The sequence below is a fragment of the Aphis gossypii genome, chromosome 1 (assembly GCF_020184175.1).
Source record: "Aphis gossypii isolate Hap1 chromosome 1, ASM2018417v2, whole genome shotgun sequence".
NCBI classification, from domain to species: Eukaryota; Metazoa; Arthropoda; class Insecta; order Hemiptera; family Aphididae; genus Aphis; species Aphis gossypii.
This window is the reverse complement of record NC_065530.1, coordinates 81,887,413-81,905,412: the sequence shown is the minus strand read 5'-3', so window position 1 is coordinate 81,905,412 and position 18,000 is coordinate 81,887,413. Positions and strand designations below refer to the sequence as shown.

At 27.2% G+C, this 18,000-nt stretch overlaps 3 protein-coding genes across 3 annotated transcripts; all 3 read right to left on the bottom strand.

Annotated features, from left to right (window-relative positions):
• Window positions 1-2,425: 2,425 nt before the first annotated feature.
• LOC126554048 (probable methylmalonate-semialdehyde dehydrogenase [acylating], mitochondrial) lies at window positions 2,426-6,581 on the bottom strand. The gene is made up of 12 exons (XM_050209165.1): window positions 6,436-6,581; window positions 6,253-6,330; window positions 4,904-5,041; window positions 4,687-4,836; window positions 4,544-4,622; window positions 4,258-4,457; window positions 3,845-4,012; window positions 3,525-3,771; window positions 3,255-3,436; window positions 2,878-3,057; window positions 2,710-2,808; window positions 2,426-2,620 (listed from the first exon to the last, which is right to left on the bottom strand). Exons 2-12 carry the CDS (start codon window positions 6,274-6,276, stop codon window positions 2,519-2,521), a joined length of 1,569 nt encoding a protein of 522 aa, XP_050065122.1. The 5' UTR covers window positions 6,277-6,330; window positions 6,436-6,581; the 3' UTR covers window positions 2,426-2,518.
• Window positions 6,582-9,064: 2,483 nt separating this feature from the next.
• Window positions 9,065-11,257, bottom strand: LOC126554062 (protein KTI12 homolog). The gene is made up of 7 exons (XM_050209177.1): window positions 10,989-11,257; window positions 10,671-10,722; window positions 10,365-10,417; window positions 10,085-10,268; window positions 9,899-10,010; window positions 9,417-9,479; window positions 9,065-9,298 (listed from the first exon to the last, which is right to left on the bottom strand). The coding sequence occupies exons 1-7, from the start codon at window positions 11,146-11,148 to the stop codon at window positions 9,071-9,073; spliced, it is 852 nt and encodes a 283-aa protein (XP_050065134.1). The 5' UTR covers window positions 11,149-11,257; the 3' UTR covers window positions 9,065-9,070.
• A 36-nt stretch (window positions 11,258-11,293) lies between these two features.
• LOC114128816 (ribonuclease P protein subunit p40-like) lies at window positions 11,294-13,430 on the bottom strand. The gene is made up of 7 exons (XM_027993400.2): window positions 13,088-13,430; window positions 12,854-12,998; window positions 12,496-12,630; window positions 12,284-12,400; window positions 12,032-12,209; window positions 11,581-11,718; window positions 11,294-11,516 (listed from the first exon to the last, which is right to left on the bottom strand). Exons 1-7 carry the CDS (start codon window positions 13,199-13,201, stop codon window positions 11,363-11,365), a joined length of 981 nt encoding a protein of 326 aa, XP_027849201.1. The 5' UTR covers window positions 13,202-13,430; the 3' UTR covers window positions 11,294-11,362.
• Window positions 13,431-18,000: the final 4,570 nt, after the last annotated feature.

The following is an 18,000-nucleotide window of genomic DNA, read 5'->3' as shown; positions in this document are numbered from 1 at the left end:
TGTTATTCTAATTAGCCAGCACAGTATTATGAATCAATACTTTTTAGCCAACATACTCGTAATATTATAATATGACTATCGTCTGATAAATACCTACAAAAACAAAAAAATATATAATATTTATTTAAGGTGATATAAGTATTATATAAAAAAAAAATGCCTATCTAAAGAACTTGTAAAATTATCAAGTATTTATTTATACTTTTTGAATACCTAATAACAAATATTGAAAATCGTTTGCAGAGAATAAATCGTAATCATTACGCTATTTTGTAGATTTTTTTAATTTAAATGCTCATAACATTTTTCCTATAATAACGCTTCGAGTTTTCTCTATAGCTATTTAAAGGAAAACTTAAGAAGAACTTGGTGTTGAATTTTTTAACCTTTGATATAAATACAAAAAATTTTATGAATATTCAACGACAAAATTACTTGCAAATTTTCGCGATTTGAACTTTAAAATAAACGTGAATAAAAATTGTGATTAACAATTTTTGATTTTTTTTAATTTCAATAATAAAAATAACTTAGGAGAATCCTTGTATTAAATTTTCAAGTAATTTTGGAAACCCAACATTTTTTTATCGACACTTCAAACTTACTCAGAAAAATCTAAAATTTCAGCCATCTATAAATAACTCAAATAAAGACAAAATATTTTGAAAATTTAACTGTATATGGATTACATTAATATAAATATTTGGTGAAAATTTCAAGTATTTACAGCGAGTTTTTTTTTAGTTTGATAAAAAAAATTGTTTTGTCGAAAACTGCAGGTATTGAGTAAAAGTTCCAGAGTTTCCGTTAGGTACTTTTTTTTTATTTCTCCCAATTTTTTTTGAAAACTGTTAAAAAATTCTTATTTTTGACCTCTATAATATACCTAAGATATTCACTTTATCATCGGTAATCACCCCTAAAGTTTGAAATTGAAGCTTTGTTTCGATAAGTTATGCTGTATACACATACGCATAGACACAACAAAAAAAAAACACACATATCATTGTAAAATCAATACATTCATCACTTCGTGCAGAATCTAAAATCTACCCAGTGCCCTAAAATGTTGAATATCGTAATCGAAGGTAGGTACTCTCAGTAGTACCCATGACAAAAAAATAATCAAAGCAAACTGTAAAATGTATTAATTTATTTTCTTATCTATTTACGAAATAGTGCAACATAAACTTGTTTAAAAAAAAAAAGTTTCCAGTTAAATTTACTGCCTCCCCCCCCAAAAAAAAAAAGTGCTGCCCGGGGTAATTGCCCTTCTTGCCCCCTCCCCATAAATACGCCACTGGGAATACCTATCTTGCATGGTGCATCTAAATTCATTTATATTGCATTTATAACTATTGAAAATTTGTCGGAAATCAATTCACCAGAATCAGGGACAACGTGTGCTGCTCCTTCTCATCCACCTCTTTTCGAAAAATGTGTTTTATATCACACCTTAAGGAGGCATTTACATATTTCAAAATTATATTAGTATATTATATTTTATAGTTTTTATTATTAGGTATTTATTTAAAATTGTTTTATACAAATTGAGTGGCCAACTTAATGTAATATGTGCAATAATAAAATGCATTACAGATTGAATTATGATGACCTATTATTAGTGTTAAAAAGTACACTGTACAAGGATGATTTATTTATTTATTTTTTATTTTTTTATTATTACTTTTAGTGGCCAATTTATTAACTAACGCTATGAATAAAAAATAATCATAAAATATTTAAATACGATATAACTGTTTTTAAATTTTAACATTGTCATCTAGGAAACTTAATTGTAATTTATCAGCATTTAGTCCTAGATACCTACTCAGAAATTTTATTAATTATTTATTTAAATTATTCAAAAAGAGTATTCACCTACATGTTGTCTTCATCTTACAAGTTGGTACATAATATGGCAAATTGCAAATTTACATTCAGTTGTTTTAATTTTGTGTTGTTAACTTATGTATTAGGTATTAAAGTGATCTATTATTACACATAAAGATATTAATATTATTTGTGTCTTCTTATTGGTCTTTAAAATATTTTAATTTTTAAAGAAGTTATAATAATTTTTAAATATTAATATTTTACTTTTCTAGACTCATATAATACTAAAGCATTGCTAGTATTTATAATCAGTTACGGTAAAATTCAATAGTATGGTAATATTATGATATTACGAGTTAATAATACGAAGAAGATACATGCAGATATGATGTCCTCATAAGTATAAATGTGAAAGTGTTTCCTTTTAAATACTAAAAATAATAATCTGAATACTTGATATTTTTCTTAAGTTTTTAATAAAGCTTTTCATTTTTATTTCTTTAAGCCAAAAATAAAATACTAAGTCAATTGTAAGATAATCTGTGTAAATACAATATACATAATATTTCTTTGAAATAGTTGACAAAAATTGTACTTTGTAAAATTTTCTTTTATTAAAAATTATGACAACAAAAACAAGATTATATTAAACTCTGTAAGATATCAGCCTTATATTAAAAAATTATCGCATCACAGGCATAGATACGGCTGCTTTGGTGTCTGTGGCATCAGATTCTTTCCAAAGCTGTGTAACCGTTTTCAATTCCGTGAAAAAGTGGTAACCCTTAAATAAAATTACAAATCACAATGTGAGAAATGTGTTATACATACATTCTTATATAATTTTAAATTAAAACTAATAACACATCATACCTGTTTGCCGTAGAAATGATTTTGTCCCAAAAATGAGCCTCGTGTACCAGTAAATGAAAACATTGGCAATGGAACTGGGATAGGAACATTTACACCAACCTAAATGAAATATAAATATATACCATTATCAAATATTACATTTCAAAATAAAAATTACAATACACTTACATTGCCACATTGGACTTCATGAGTAAACTTTCTAGCTGTTGCTCCATTTGTAGTAAATATAGCTGTACCATTACCATATGGGTTTGAGTTAATAATGTCTAATGCTTCATCTAAAGTATCAGCAGTCAAGCATACCAAGACTGGTCCAAATATTTCTTCGGTATAACATTTCATATGTGGCTATATTGTAAAACATAGTAAATAAAAACAATGTATAGTTCAAAAACAAACTTTTATCATAAAAATAACAAATAACATAAAATTATGAATGAGAGAACATTCTCTCCTATGACATACTTTTTGAAAAGAATGGTGGAAAATGGATTTAGCCTTAAATTTATTATAAATAATTTAATCATTATAATGTTAGTAGTTACCTTCACATCTGTAAGAATAGTCGGTCCAACAAAATTTCCTTTTTCATAGCCGGGCACACTTATGTTTCTTCCGTCCAAAAGAATTTTAGCTCCCTCGTCAATACCAGATTGAATTAAACTGTGGATTTTATTTTTTGCTTCGGGTGATATAACTGGGCCAACATCAGTATTTGGAATATGGCCTTAAATTTAGTTTTAATAAATCAATAACAATTGTAAATTAGCAATAACTAAAACAAAAACTAACATTGATTAATTCAATTTATTTACCAGCATTGACTTGTAAATTTTCAGCACGACTTTTCAATTCAGGAAGCCAATTTTTAGCTTCACCAACAAACACAGCAGTACTTAATGCCATACACCGTTGTCCAGCTGCTCCAAATGCAGCTCCAACTAATGAGTTCAACATGCTAGTTTTGTTTGCATCAGGCATTATGACACCATGATTTTTTGCACCCATATTACTTTGTACTCTTTTACCATTTTTAGAACCTCGGGTAAATATATGTTCACCCTACACAAAATATGTTAGCATTCAATAAAACTAAATGTAAAAGACTATTACATATTATACAACTAAAAATTACCGCAGTGTTTGCACCAACAAATGAAATTGCTTTAATATCTGGTGCATCACAGATAAAGTTCACAGTATCTACACTTCCATGAATAATGTTCACAACACCAGGTGGGCAGCCAGCTTCCGATAACATTTCAACAAGCATCATACAATTACCAGGTACTCTTTCTGAAGGCTAATAATAATTTTAAAAAAAAAATTAATACTTTTTCATTTAAAATATTATTAATTAAAACTTTGACATTGACAATTTATTTTATCTTCAATAAAGTTATGACATACCAAACAATAATTTAACAATCTTTTTAATTAGTCAATAATCTTTCAGAAAAGTAATACTTAACAAATGCTATATTAACAAACAAATACACCTGTACATCTGTTACATCTAGATAATTAGGTTTAAATACATCTATTTACCTTAATAACAAATGTGTTTCCACAAGAAATTGCAACAGGAAACATCCATAAGGGTATCATTGCAGGAAAATTAAATGGAGCAATACCAGCAGTCACTCCAAGAGGCTCGCGATAGGAATGTATGTCCATATCAGTAGCTACTAATGGTAAAGATTCACCCATAATTGAACTGGTAAAATTGCAACAATTTTCAACAACCTCTGGAGAACAATATAATCATTTAACTGACATAGCTCTATATTTGTGATTAGTATATTACAAATAAATAAAACTTTGCAAATCTTACGCAGCCCACGAGTTACATCTCCTTCTGCATCAATCAATGTTTTGCCTTGTTCTTTAGTTATATTCTCTGCCAATTTTTTCTAGAATTAAATTAGAACGTTTTTAAATTGAAAAATGAAATTAACACTATCAAAATAAATTTACCATATTAGCTTTAATGATTTCCTGATAACGAAACATTATTTGTTGTCTTCTCATCACAGAAGTTTTTGACCATGATTTAAAAGCTGCTTTGGATGATTCTACTGCATGTTCCATTTCGCTTTGTGTACATTTTGGTACTTTAGAAATAACCTAAGAAAGTTGATTAAAAGTTATAAAATGAAAATATTCAAATATATTAATTAAGTTATAAGATTACTTCATTTGTAGCAGGATTATGCACATTGATCCAATCATTTGTTTTTGATTCAACAAACTTTCCATCAATGTACATTGGAACTTTTGGAATGGCACTGCATGTTGCATTAAATCTAATTGCTTGTTGAAATACATTTTTCTGATAAAATTAAATAAATTTGGTATTAATTATTGTTAGACTTGAATCTTGACGTCTTTCAATTATTTTTTTAATGATATATAACCTCTGGTCTTAGATAAGATAAACAAATAATAGAACTATGTAAAAATCAGGTACCTATTTTTACGAGCAATGTAGATAACTAAGGATTACATTTGATGTACTATTAACTATTAACTAATTAGGAAGGTTCTAAAATATGTGGATATGATAATTTTTTCCCGTTTCCAAGTATATAACATATTATACCAATTTTAAATTTATAGTTACCTATTTAACAACATTATTTATAAATAATTTAAACAATTATGATGTAATGGGTGTTACTATACTCTAATGATATATAATATTAAGATGCGTTATGAGTATTCAAAATACCAAATATCTAGATATTATATAGTCTGTTTTTAATACTAAGTGTTATAAATAAAAGAATAATAAATATATATATATATATATATATAATATGTATTCTAATAAAATGGATGTACTGTCATAGAAATATAAATATTTTCATTTTTTAAATGTTAAAATAAATTCTGTAATAGCATATTAACATTATTAGAAGGTACCGTGCTCTAAAAACCACTTTTAAGTTGTACATCATGAAAATGTAAATCCTTATATTATTTATCAATAACTTCCGTTATAAACTTGTAAATAATTTATATCTAAGTGGTAAATGTCAAGTAGCATAAAATATGTACATAATAAACATGATAAACATAAACTATTGTACCTATACTAATTGAAACAAGTATAAAATTAAAAAAATAAATACTTACTGATTTATCTAAAATAATATTAATTACTAAAGTATTAAGTAGGTATTTATTAAGTATTTTAAGATGGAAATATATTTATTTTTTTTGTACTTCGTAAAATAATATGACAAATTATAATTGATTAGGTTACCAATCAAGAAGAAATTGACCACAGAGGCTACAAGTCAATTCCAATTTGTATTGCTTATAAGATTACCCACTCAATAATAAATTATATAAAACAAAAAAAATTATTTGTAGGTACATTATGTAATACATGAAATGAGAACATATAGATATTGCATTAATAGCATATTGATAGCAACAACCACTCATTGCAGAAAACCTAGTTAACATGAAGGATTTTTATATCCACAGATAATTTGATTTTCTATTTTAATATTATGTAATTAATTAAATTATTACTTTTAACATGTTGGACCGGATCATGATTTCTGATGACGATATACAACACAGGTATGAAACTTAAATGTTATGGATATCCTAAGGACAAAAGAAAACATAAATTTAACGGATCAGTAAAGTTACAGAGAGCAATAAAACTTAATTTTAGAAAAATATCTAAAGAAAACTCAAATTTAGACTTACTACAACACCGCAAGACGTCATACACCTCGCGCACCACTTCGGCAAGTGGCAATTGTAAATTGTAGTGATAACGATGACAACAGGTATGCGTGCTGCGGTTTTGATACAGATCATAATGGAATAGACATCGTGTAACGTCGTTTTACATCGGCGACGTCTGCGAATACTATTATGGAGAGGGTCTATTATAATTATTATTGTTCTGTAATTATTATAATAACGTCGATGTCGCTAACTATGAGCCAACCCCACTAAAAAAATTGTATTCAAATATTTTGTCATGTTTAGTACCTATCTCCCCTGATAGGAAAGTAAATCTATTCAATGCGTTCAGGAGGTCAAAATTGTAATACAAAGTACTTTTCGAAACAATTTGGAAAACAAAGCAAAAATAAGGAAAACAGGAATTTTTCCACATAACCAGTTTTAAACAAAAACGATTTTTGATTGTAATCCTGTTGTAATTCAATTACGAAAAACTGTAGATAGGTACTTCAGTACTTGAAAGTTAAAATTTTCACTGAATAATTATAATTTATATAATAATAACACTAATATACTTATGCTATATAGGTAACTTTTAAAATATTTTAAATTTTATTGAGCTATTTATGGACAATTGAAATAGTTTTTCTTAAAAAAAAACTAAAAACAAAATATTTCGTATTTTAATAAACTAAATACAATGAAAATACAGGGTCAGATCGTCAGATAAAATTGTAGAAAAAATGCCATGCCTCCCCCCAGTAAACGAACTTTTCGCCGCCGTAAAAAAAAAAATTCTACGGATGTTTCGTTTCCAGCGATTATTTAGATCGGACGTTTCGTTCCGGAGGGTTATTAGCCATAGGACATTTGGTCCCCGGCATATTTTGGCTGCATCCGAATTGCATGCCACCTCATAAAGGGGTTTGTCCGAATTGCATGCCGTGTATCGAAAGTAGTTTATTTATTATAGGTACACTAATTATGTTATAATTTAAACTTTTCTAATTAAAAAAAAAAAAATTGCATGTATAGAAACATTAGAAACACTATGATATGATTGTTACAAATGATTTATCTAGATTGAAATATTTTAAATTTAATTTTTATTTTGAATTGTTGACCTAAACATTTATTTATTTTTATGAAAGTTAATACGACTAAATATAATTGTGATTTATTTAAATTTTGACTATTTGCATTTTATATTGTACCTATGAATACTGCAGATTATATATTTGTAATTTTGTGATATTGTAATTTAAACATTAAATTGTTCATTTAAAATTACTGTACCTGTTTAGATTATCAAAGTATACCGGGAACCAAACGTCCTATGGCTTATTACTCTCCAGGACGAAATGTCCGGGGACTACTGGTTTTTTTTTACGAAGACGAGACGGCGGGGGCGAAACGTCCGCGATTGGCCTCACCCAAAAAAAAGCTCACACAATTCGTAAACAAAATAATTCCACGATTTTTAAGAAATTATTATTTTTTTTAATACCTTTATTTATGTAAATGTGTAACTAATATAATAATATAAATTATAACTAGGTATATAAGGATGATACCTAGAGAATATTATTGTGCATAATTAATAGTATGAATAGTATAATACTACCTAATTATAAAATTACTCATATACCTGATATACCTATTCGTATTAACTTAATACTGTAAAATTAAATATTATTTTTGTTTTGTTTCAATGTTCAACTATATAAGAACATTTTATTTGACAGATTTAGGGCTAGGAACTTGTACTACAATTAATGTTTATGAGTTCAATTAAGACTTTAGACAACATAATAGGGACATAGGGTTATGTCCCCCTGGTAATAAAACAACTTGTAATGAGATTCAGGTTTTTCATTCAATAAACAGAATCGTGTGATAAAACTAAACACAATACACTAGAAAATTTGGAACAGGTTTGTAGTATTTAAGATAAACAGTTGATGTTTAATAAAAAATACATCAAAATTCAAAATAATCAATATTTATAAATTTATAAATTATAATAATTTTATATGTCAAATAAACAGGTACTGTGTTGTCTGCAAAAATTATTTTAAGTAGGTACCTATTTGTGAAACATTAAATAGTATTAACAAATTATAAACTTTTATACATATTGTGAAATGTAAATTATGACTTTAATAAATGTAATAAAAAATCATGTAATTTATTAATGTTAAATCACACAAATAAAACCATTGATTATAAAAAGTTATTACTGAAATACTGAACACTGAATACTATTGAAAACAAAAAAAATAACATTATATAAAATAGATGTTAGGTGTTCGATATACGAAACATAAATCACAAATGCTGACCAGACCATGTTATCTAACAAAGTCAGGGAAGTTCAGCAAATTAGTCAAAGCAGTTATCAATTCAACATTTACAATTCTATTTGAAACATAGTAAAACGTTTAGTAATCAATCTTAAATCAGATTACTCATCCCCAAATTTTCTTCCCAATGATCCACCCATTACATGGGAATAAATTCAGTACATATGGCCCTCACAGTGTAAGACCATATAATATATATAAAGCAAGATGTAGTTTCATCATATGAATTGAAAAGGAACTTGTGATCATAACTCGTCCAAAGAAAAAATTAATTATAATAATGTTTGTCAACAAGTAACAGTGTTATTCAGGAATTGTATAAACATGTTAACAATATTTGATTGATCATTTGTAACTGAAACGTGGCTTTTGGCATATGATAGAAACTGTTTCCTAGACTTAGCAAGCTGCACTAATGAAATGCTTTTGTCCAATTTGTTCAAATATTTTCCTTCATAATCTACTAATTCAATATTTTCTCCTTCCACACCTTGTTTCTTCAACTGTATAATTGACTGAAAAATACAATCAAAAACAAAAAAAGCTATTATTGATTATAATATAATAATATCCATAATTTGATTTAATGATTACTAAAAGACAAAATTAAAAAAAAAATCTTTTTATACTTACGTTAATTACTTCTTGTGTTTTTTGATCTAAATCATACAAATATGAACTGGAATTTAATGGAGCCTGTTATGAACAAAAATACAAATAAAACATAATTAAAATTATATATAATTTCAAACAAATTGTTCATTATTAAAAAAAAAAACTTGACTAAAAAGTTAATAAATAATGGTAGTTATTAGTTTACTGAGTAATTTTTAAAGTCTCTAAACCTTAATTTTCAATTATTAATAATTGGTTAATTTAATTGTAAGAGTAAAAGTATTTAAATTTATTATTTATGTAAATATTTTGTTTGGTAATAGGCATGACTAAAAACTCAAATTAAGAAAAAGATATTTGATTAAACAATAAAATTATATGAAAATATTATTAAAAATTAGGTTTGAAATTTGCTTCAAGTTTTAATTTTATACTAAAAAATTAATGATTAGATAACTTATCAATCATATAAAATGGTTTCTATATTTGTATGTTCTTACATTTATTGTTGATTGATTTGGTACAGGAGCAGCAACTTCAAAAATAGCTTTTCGAATATCTTCGCCAGGCAAAGTGTCATCCAATTGTAAATTTATCAATGGTGAATCCCATCTAAGTACATATTCATCTTATTTAATACCTACTTAATTTACTAAATACAATAAAAAATATTTTAGTCAACTAACCTATTTGAATGATTTGGTTCTTCGTATCTCATAACAAGATCATTAAATGTTTTTCTAACATATTTTTCTTGTTCAGGTCTGCGTTCATTTAGCTCCCAAGCTTTTTCAGTCGAAATATCACATACAACTAAGCACTTTGGTGTACTCAAACTTTTAGAAGAACAATACAATTCATATCTAAATCCTAACAAATGAAAAATTTTGAATTATACACATTTTATTTTACAGTATTATTATAGATAAATAAAAATACAAAATAAATACTAAACAGTAAACATGCCTTTTATAAAATTTCCAGAATCCAATATTACAACATTTTCTTTGGTTAAACTCCTATAACAGTTAAAATTATTACTTGATTAGTTTAACATTATCGTGGATGAGGTCTGGGACAAAGAATAAATGATGAGTAGAATTGAATTTTATCATGGTATGGCCACAGTTTAATATGCCTTATAATTGATTGTATAACATAAAGTATTATTAAACATAATTGACTCGAATGTAACTTAATATGTAATTTATTGACCAAATTCTTTGAATTAGTTGTTTATAACTACAACTTACAAAGAAATATAATACTAACTTCAATGCATCAGAATGCAACTTTGACCGGAGATCTTTTTCTTTCTTCATTTCTGTAAATATTAATAAATTTAAATATTGCAAGTTAAAAATATATACATTATTTTATTATTCAAATATTCTGAGCTAACTCATATATTAGAAGATTTTGTATTGTCACACACTACAATTCTAAAAATTACAATAGGTAAGATGCCGAAACATCAGCATTGATCAACTGATATCCATCATTTACCTACATGGTCATACCCAATGATTTTGCAATTACCAAAATAAAAATTTTAAATGGTATATTATTAATAAATTAATTTATAACTACCTAAATACAAAACATTCTTGTCCATATTCATTTTTGAAATTATTTCATTATCAGATATCAAAATAACTTCTTTGTGCTGTTCAGTGAAATATTTCTGAATTTCACGAGCTCTTGTCGTCTTGCCACTACTTGGTAAACCAACCATCAATATTAAAGGCATTTTTAATAGAACGATAAACGTACCACTAATATGTCATAAATTGAGTATAAACGAATAACAACAAACTCAATCGTGGTCGTCTTTAAATTTGTTTTGAAAATTTGAATAAAATTGATAAAAGATAATAAATAACGTTATCAACACATTTTGATAAAACGATTTATTTACCCATGACGATGTATGGAATAATAAAAATACAATACAAATTTTAAATTCAACATTTTTTACATTTTGTGCAATAAGAAACAGAATATTTTTCATCGGGATTTAATATAATTGTTCGATGAGTGCATGGATATGGTGAGTTTGAAAAAGGTTCCAAATGAATTGCTATCCAGTATATCTTCCCTTCTTTTTCCTGAAATTCCCTGTAATAAAATATTATATGAATAATTCAATAGTAAGTTTCAAACAGGATTTAAGAATATTTACCTGAATTTCTCTAACAAGAGTTTAACTTTTTGATTATTAAAAAACCCTGTCCACACAATTTCAGTTACTTGACCAACATTGCGAGAGTTTGATTTCGTTAACTTTCCATCAGGTAAAATACTGGGTATTTTATCATCGCTAAAAAAGTTATAAATCTATAATGATTAATTATGTTAATACTACATAAACGTCATAAACTCTTATTAAAATTAATTGTGAATACATTTTAAAATAGAAAATATCAATTAAAAATTGCATTCTCAATCAATTGAAATCAAATTATTTGAACTACTACATAAAGTTATAAATATTTAGGAAATGTTTTTGGATAACTTAAATAGCATCAAAAGTAACATTACTACAAAATAAAACATATACTTATGCATGCGTGTTATTATTAATTATTAATGAGTAATTATAATAAAAAACCATCTTAAAAAAATGTTCTCACATTTTTATATCTAAGGAAAAATATGATAACCAAGTATCTAGAAGTCCAAAATCATCAGTGCCTGTTGGGATGGTCATATTATATTTTCTGCTTGTAATTGATCGTGGATTACATTCTTGACATTCAAATCCATTTTTATTAAAATATGAAGCTATTGATGAAGGACATACATCATCATCTAAAATACATTTTGACAAAATATACCTGGTTAATATATTTGATATTGTTAATAAATGACAAACAACTGCTCACCATTGGATTCCCAGCAAACAAGCATGTCAAACTTAGTCTGAAAACGTTCAAAACTCTCCTTGATCCGTTGATAGGATTTACTACTGAATTTTAATGCTTTCAAATCCAATGTAATTTCTTAAAAAGAAAAAAGAAAAAACACTTAAGAATTCCAAGTTTAATATAGGTAAATTAAAATAAATATATAAATATAATCAAAGTATTAAACTTACTTGAGTCTTTTACTGGTAGACATATACTCTGATAGGATGATTGAATTAAAGACATTTGTAGTAAATTACTATTTGTTATTGAAATACAGTCTTCAGCATCAATATGAGTATTCAGAGATATTGCATAAACATTACCTTAACAATTAAAATTTAGCATAATTTATATAAATTTATAAAATATTATATTGTATAAAGCAAACGATTAAATCATTAGTTGACAAAAATGTCAAACTATCTATTAAGTAATATAACTATTGTTAAGATGAATACATTGCATTATATATTAATTATATTTGTATCCACACAAGCAAACATCATAGAAATACTCATACAATGACATTTTAAGTAATAATAATACCGTTTTTCACAAAAGACGTGATAAATCCAGGATCTATTAATGAGCATAGGGTAACATTTTTAATCAGGTAGTATTGACCATTTTCAGTAAATATATTTTCAATATAACTTGGAATGAAAATCGTGTCCGGCAAAACGACCGAAATCTAAATTATACAAAAATTAATCAAAAAACCACAATCTTCCATTAATTTAATATCAGAAATACTAATTAATGAATCATTAAAATACTTACAGAATGGGTGAGTCCGCATTCGTCAATATTTTCTAGTAATTTATCCCAACGCTTTTGAACATACACATGTTTATTTAAAGGCGGTTTGAAATTAAACAATTCCGGCTCGATCATTATTACAGTATATTATAGCTTTATCAATACGACATGAAACTATACGAGTTTATTTGATTTATTAAAAACACGGACATATTATGACATTTCAAATATAAATAGGTATTTTAGTAAATTCTCAAATTTACTAATGAGAGTAAAAAAAGTTGAGAATCATGACTTGTAAATTATAATAATACCTATGTTAGATTTTGTCCAGTAAAAAATAAAAACTACACGTGCGTTTGTGTTTACTGACGACTAGTGATAACTGATAAGAAACCCCGTATATTCGGTTGCGTTTAAACGTATAACAGGCGCTAAACGTTAATATTAGAAAGCAACCACAAGATGGAGCAATGACAATGATTTTGAGAGTCAATAAAAGCACATCACATACGCGTTTGAACTTCGTTTGAACACTCCCAAATGACTATTTTTCGTGCGATGGCGGAACAAGCTGAATCGTTTACCCTCGCGTGGTTTTTATTTTATTTGACAGTGTTCCGGAAGGTGACGAAGCACTTAACCTACATATGAGGAAAGCTAGGAAAATGTACTACGAGATGAAAATGATTCTGTAGAACACACGGCTCTCGATCACATAAGTAATACTGTAATAGGTGTCCAAACTCCCAGGTGACTTTTTCGTAGGTCCGCCGTACGATGTGTTAACTGATATTCTTGCCAGTTGCCGTGTGCATTCCAGATTTATTCTCGTCTTGTTAAAAAATTTTCCTGGCTTTCCTTAAATGTAGAATAAGTGCTTCGCCACCTTCCGGAACACTTATATTTAATATTATCTACGGTTTTTCTTACGATCATAGAAAAAATAATTTGTAAATTGTGATAAGAAACCTTGTATGTTGGGTTGTGCATTGTTTAGTGGGCGCGGAACTACACTACTGCTGTATTAAAACTGATTGTAATTAAAAAAAAAAAATAAATGTAAACAATTTGAACTTTTTTGGTTGCAATAAAAAAAACTTATAAGTTATGTGCAACCTTGTATTAAATGTATGCATTAAAAAAAAAAAAAAATAGAGTGCAATATTATTCGTGACTTTAACGCGTTTTGTTTTTTCAGTAAGTCATAAAACCAACATAGATAAATGTTCCATGTGATATCTTGTATTAGTTTCAAGCTTTTATTTCGAACCTCTAAAGTTTAGAGTTTAAACTGTCGTATATATTAAAATGAAACTCTACAATTTGAAATTTCCATAGCCTATAAATATCTTAAAATGTGTTCAAATATTTAAGTGATAGTAAATTGTTTCAAGTCTGCCCTCTGTAATTAATATTTTATTTTAAAGGGGTAAAATTACGACAATGAAAACTAAAATATCTGTTCGAAAGAGTTGATAATGACAAAGCCCTTAAAATATTCTATTCTATGGTATAATAATAATATTACAGTCTCAGTTTTATTACACAATAATATGTATTAGAAGACAGAAATATGTGTGTAATATGTATTATGTAACTATATGTAGGTATTGTACATTTAAATATTTTATGCACAATCTACAAAATAGTAAAAACAAAGTACTCAAGTATACACAAATGTCGATAATGATTACGTATTGAATTTTTGGGTATTCACTATTCACATTACTACATTAGGATGGACATGCAAATGCGTCATCACGCACTATTTTACGTCATCAGTTTTCACGATGATTGATTACTTGCGGTCATGACCCGTATTCAGTTTACAATTTACAAAATTATGATTATTGATACAACTTATGGGCTATATTTGTACATTTTGTATTTACTTTAAACCATACTGGATACAAAATAGTCATCATTTTAGGTATAATACATGTATAATTATAATTTCCCTAATAATATATCATCGAATAAAGTTTTTAATTTTTCTTTCAGTTTCTTAAATATTTTACCTTTTTATCTATTTAATCATATTATCATACAATTAATTTTAAATTAAAAAAATAACAAAAATTTAATATAATATGTTCATCTATTACATAAGATGTAAGTTATTCACGATGTCAACCATCATGCTGAAAATTCTTAAATATTTATAGAAAATCTGTACTTAACATACCTATATATATATATATATTATGTGGCACGTAAAGTTATTATAAATACTTATTCACAGACATGCAGATTAATTCGAATCGTAAAGTATCTAAATATATGAATGAAAATTGAAGTATGATGATGATCGATACTCATCACTTGAGTTATTATTAAGTTCTTTAGTCTCGGTCTCCATTAGTATTGTTTCGAATATGTATACATGTTTAAACACGCTGATTGGTGAAGTATATAAAATCATTCTAGACTTTGAAAGTTCCCCAAAGTTAAATGTTTACGAGTCAACGTGAAATGTTGATGCATCGCGTAGCAATCAAATGTCTAATTTACGAGGTATTCGCTATAATATCATACAATATAAAGTGACACCGTGAATAACGTGTTTATCGTGTTAACAAGTTCTTATAACTAAGTAAAACTAATGCAGTCGGGTAAAAACGTGTCTTGAACCGACTTTTAAACAGACGGAGGAGCAACTAATTACCATATTCCATATCGATGATGCGATTTTCCAAAGAATGACACGACCGAGATTTATAAGTTTACAACACTTATACATACCTATATTGAATACGATAATATATAACGCAGTAATATGATTCATTATTTATTATGATACAATGTAAAAATAGAAACATTTCACGGCAATAGCTAAAAAAAAAAAATTGTGTGAAACGAAAACCACATTAACCAACACTATTTTAATTATAAAGGTGTATGTACAGTGTACACGTCATAATAGACATGTTGAGTATAACATCGCAGACGATCGAATATCCATCTATCCCGCCGACATGTGGTTATTAAACAGCCGCAAAAATATCGCGTAATAAATTCAACTCTCGGTGTGCCAGCGTACTGCGTATTATACATATAATATCATATTATTATGTTAAATTCGGCTGAGGCGTACCTAGGCCGAGATTGCTGTAAAAAAAGGTATATACCTATATCATCTCTCAAACCCTGAATTTAATTTTTAAATTTCCAAAATATTACAATTCATTTATTGGATACTTGCGGTTCAAAAAAATCATAATACCCATGTGTCTATACAATCACAACAGTATATGACGTTTATTAGAATAGCACAATTTATAAAAAAATAAAAAAAATTTGCAAATCTGGTAAGTTTGCCTGAAATGATTTTTATTTGAAATTTTGTGACAATTAACATTTTATTTTACAAACGTGTTTAATTGTATATGTCTTTTGAGTACAGACGGCTCCTTATAACATTGATTTTTAGCAATTTACAACAATAGAATACGATTGAATAATAAAGTTTAACGCTGTGAAATAAGTGCAATAAAATATATTGAACGTATTTTACATTTGTTTGCCTTTTTTTATTGTTATATTCATGAAAATCGAAATGCATTTTGACTATATATTTTACGCGTGTCGCGTTCGCATTTTGCAATATCTCTGACATGATATTTGGGTCTGTCACAGTGTCACCAGCTCTGCCCCGAACCAAACGTATATGGTTTATCATGACGATTATACCATTGCATAATATTAATACCTCAAATAATCTTCATTCTTCACGTTCATAATCTATCACGACAATCGACTATCGAATCAACAATGTTGAAAAGTTTTACAATTACAATTGTATACTTCATTATGTCATTTCTGTTCAATCATCGTAAATGACAGTGGTAATAACTATACTGTAATTTTTATTGTCGTACATCGCTTTAAGACGTCATCCGTAAGCTCGGCGAATAATTAACGAAAATAACCTTCTTTCTACTTACTTATAAGTTATAGTTGCTATATGGTCTATGGTCATAATATTATACTGTATCGACACACAACAGATATTGGAATCCAAACCATCGTCGTTAGGATGGACATGCAAATATGTCATCACGCACAACTTTACGCCACCAGTCATCACGATGATTGATTATGTTCGGTCATGACCCGTGTTCTGTTTACAATTGTTTATTTATTAAAACTAGAATGTTTTTTTTTAAATATATAGAGAGAAATCAAATTACAATTTATTTTATTTTGGGCTAGGGCCACATGCCTTTTAGTGGGTACCTCTACTACCTCTATAAAATCTCAGCCCTGACAAGTAGCACCTTTGCAATAAGGATATAGTAAGTAATATACATGGGCGTAGCTAAGATTTAAAACAAGGAGGAAAATTAAAATAAGATTATAAAAATGCCAATAATAATTATGTATAAAAATTTTTTTAATTCAATTTGAGGCGCGGGGTAGGCAAGTGCCCCCTTTCCCCACCCTCGTTACGCCCATGCCCCATAGTAATATATACTTATATACATAAATATAGATTATACATCTCATTTTCGTTTTTAAAACCATTTTATTGCGTGGAGTTAATAGAAATAATTAATTAAAGTCAACCCCACAGGAATCGGTCACGCTATTCGGTCCGGTCAATGACCCGTGTCCTTACTCCATATAATAATAATAATGCATTAATATACATCATGAGTGGCTGTAGATAATAAAAATAAAATATACTGATTATACTGCGTAATAATTATTACCATATCACTATTTAGTATTTACTACCTATATAATACAATTTATGTAGGTAAACGTGTAATAAACCAATAAACTAATAGCAACTATCGCGAAGATATTGACGGATTATAGACGGATCATTTATCGTTCTACCATAACTCATATTATAAGTCATTAGTAATTACTAATTAGTATTATAATTTTCTCTACTACGGCTGTAGATAAAATGGTTAAACAAAAAA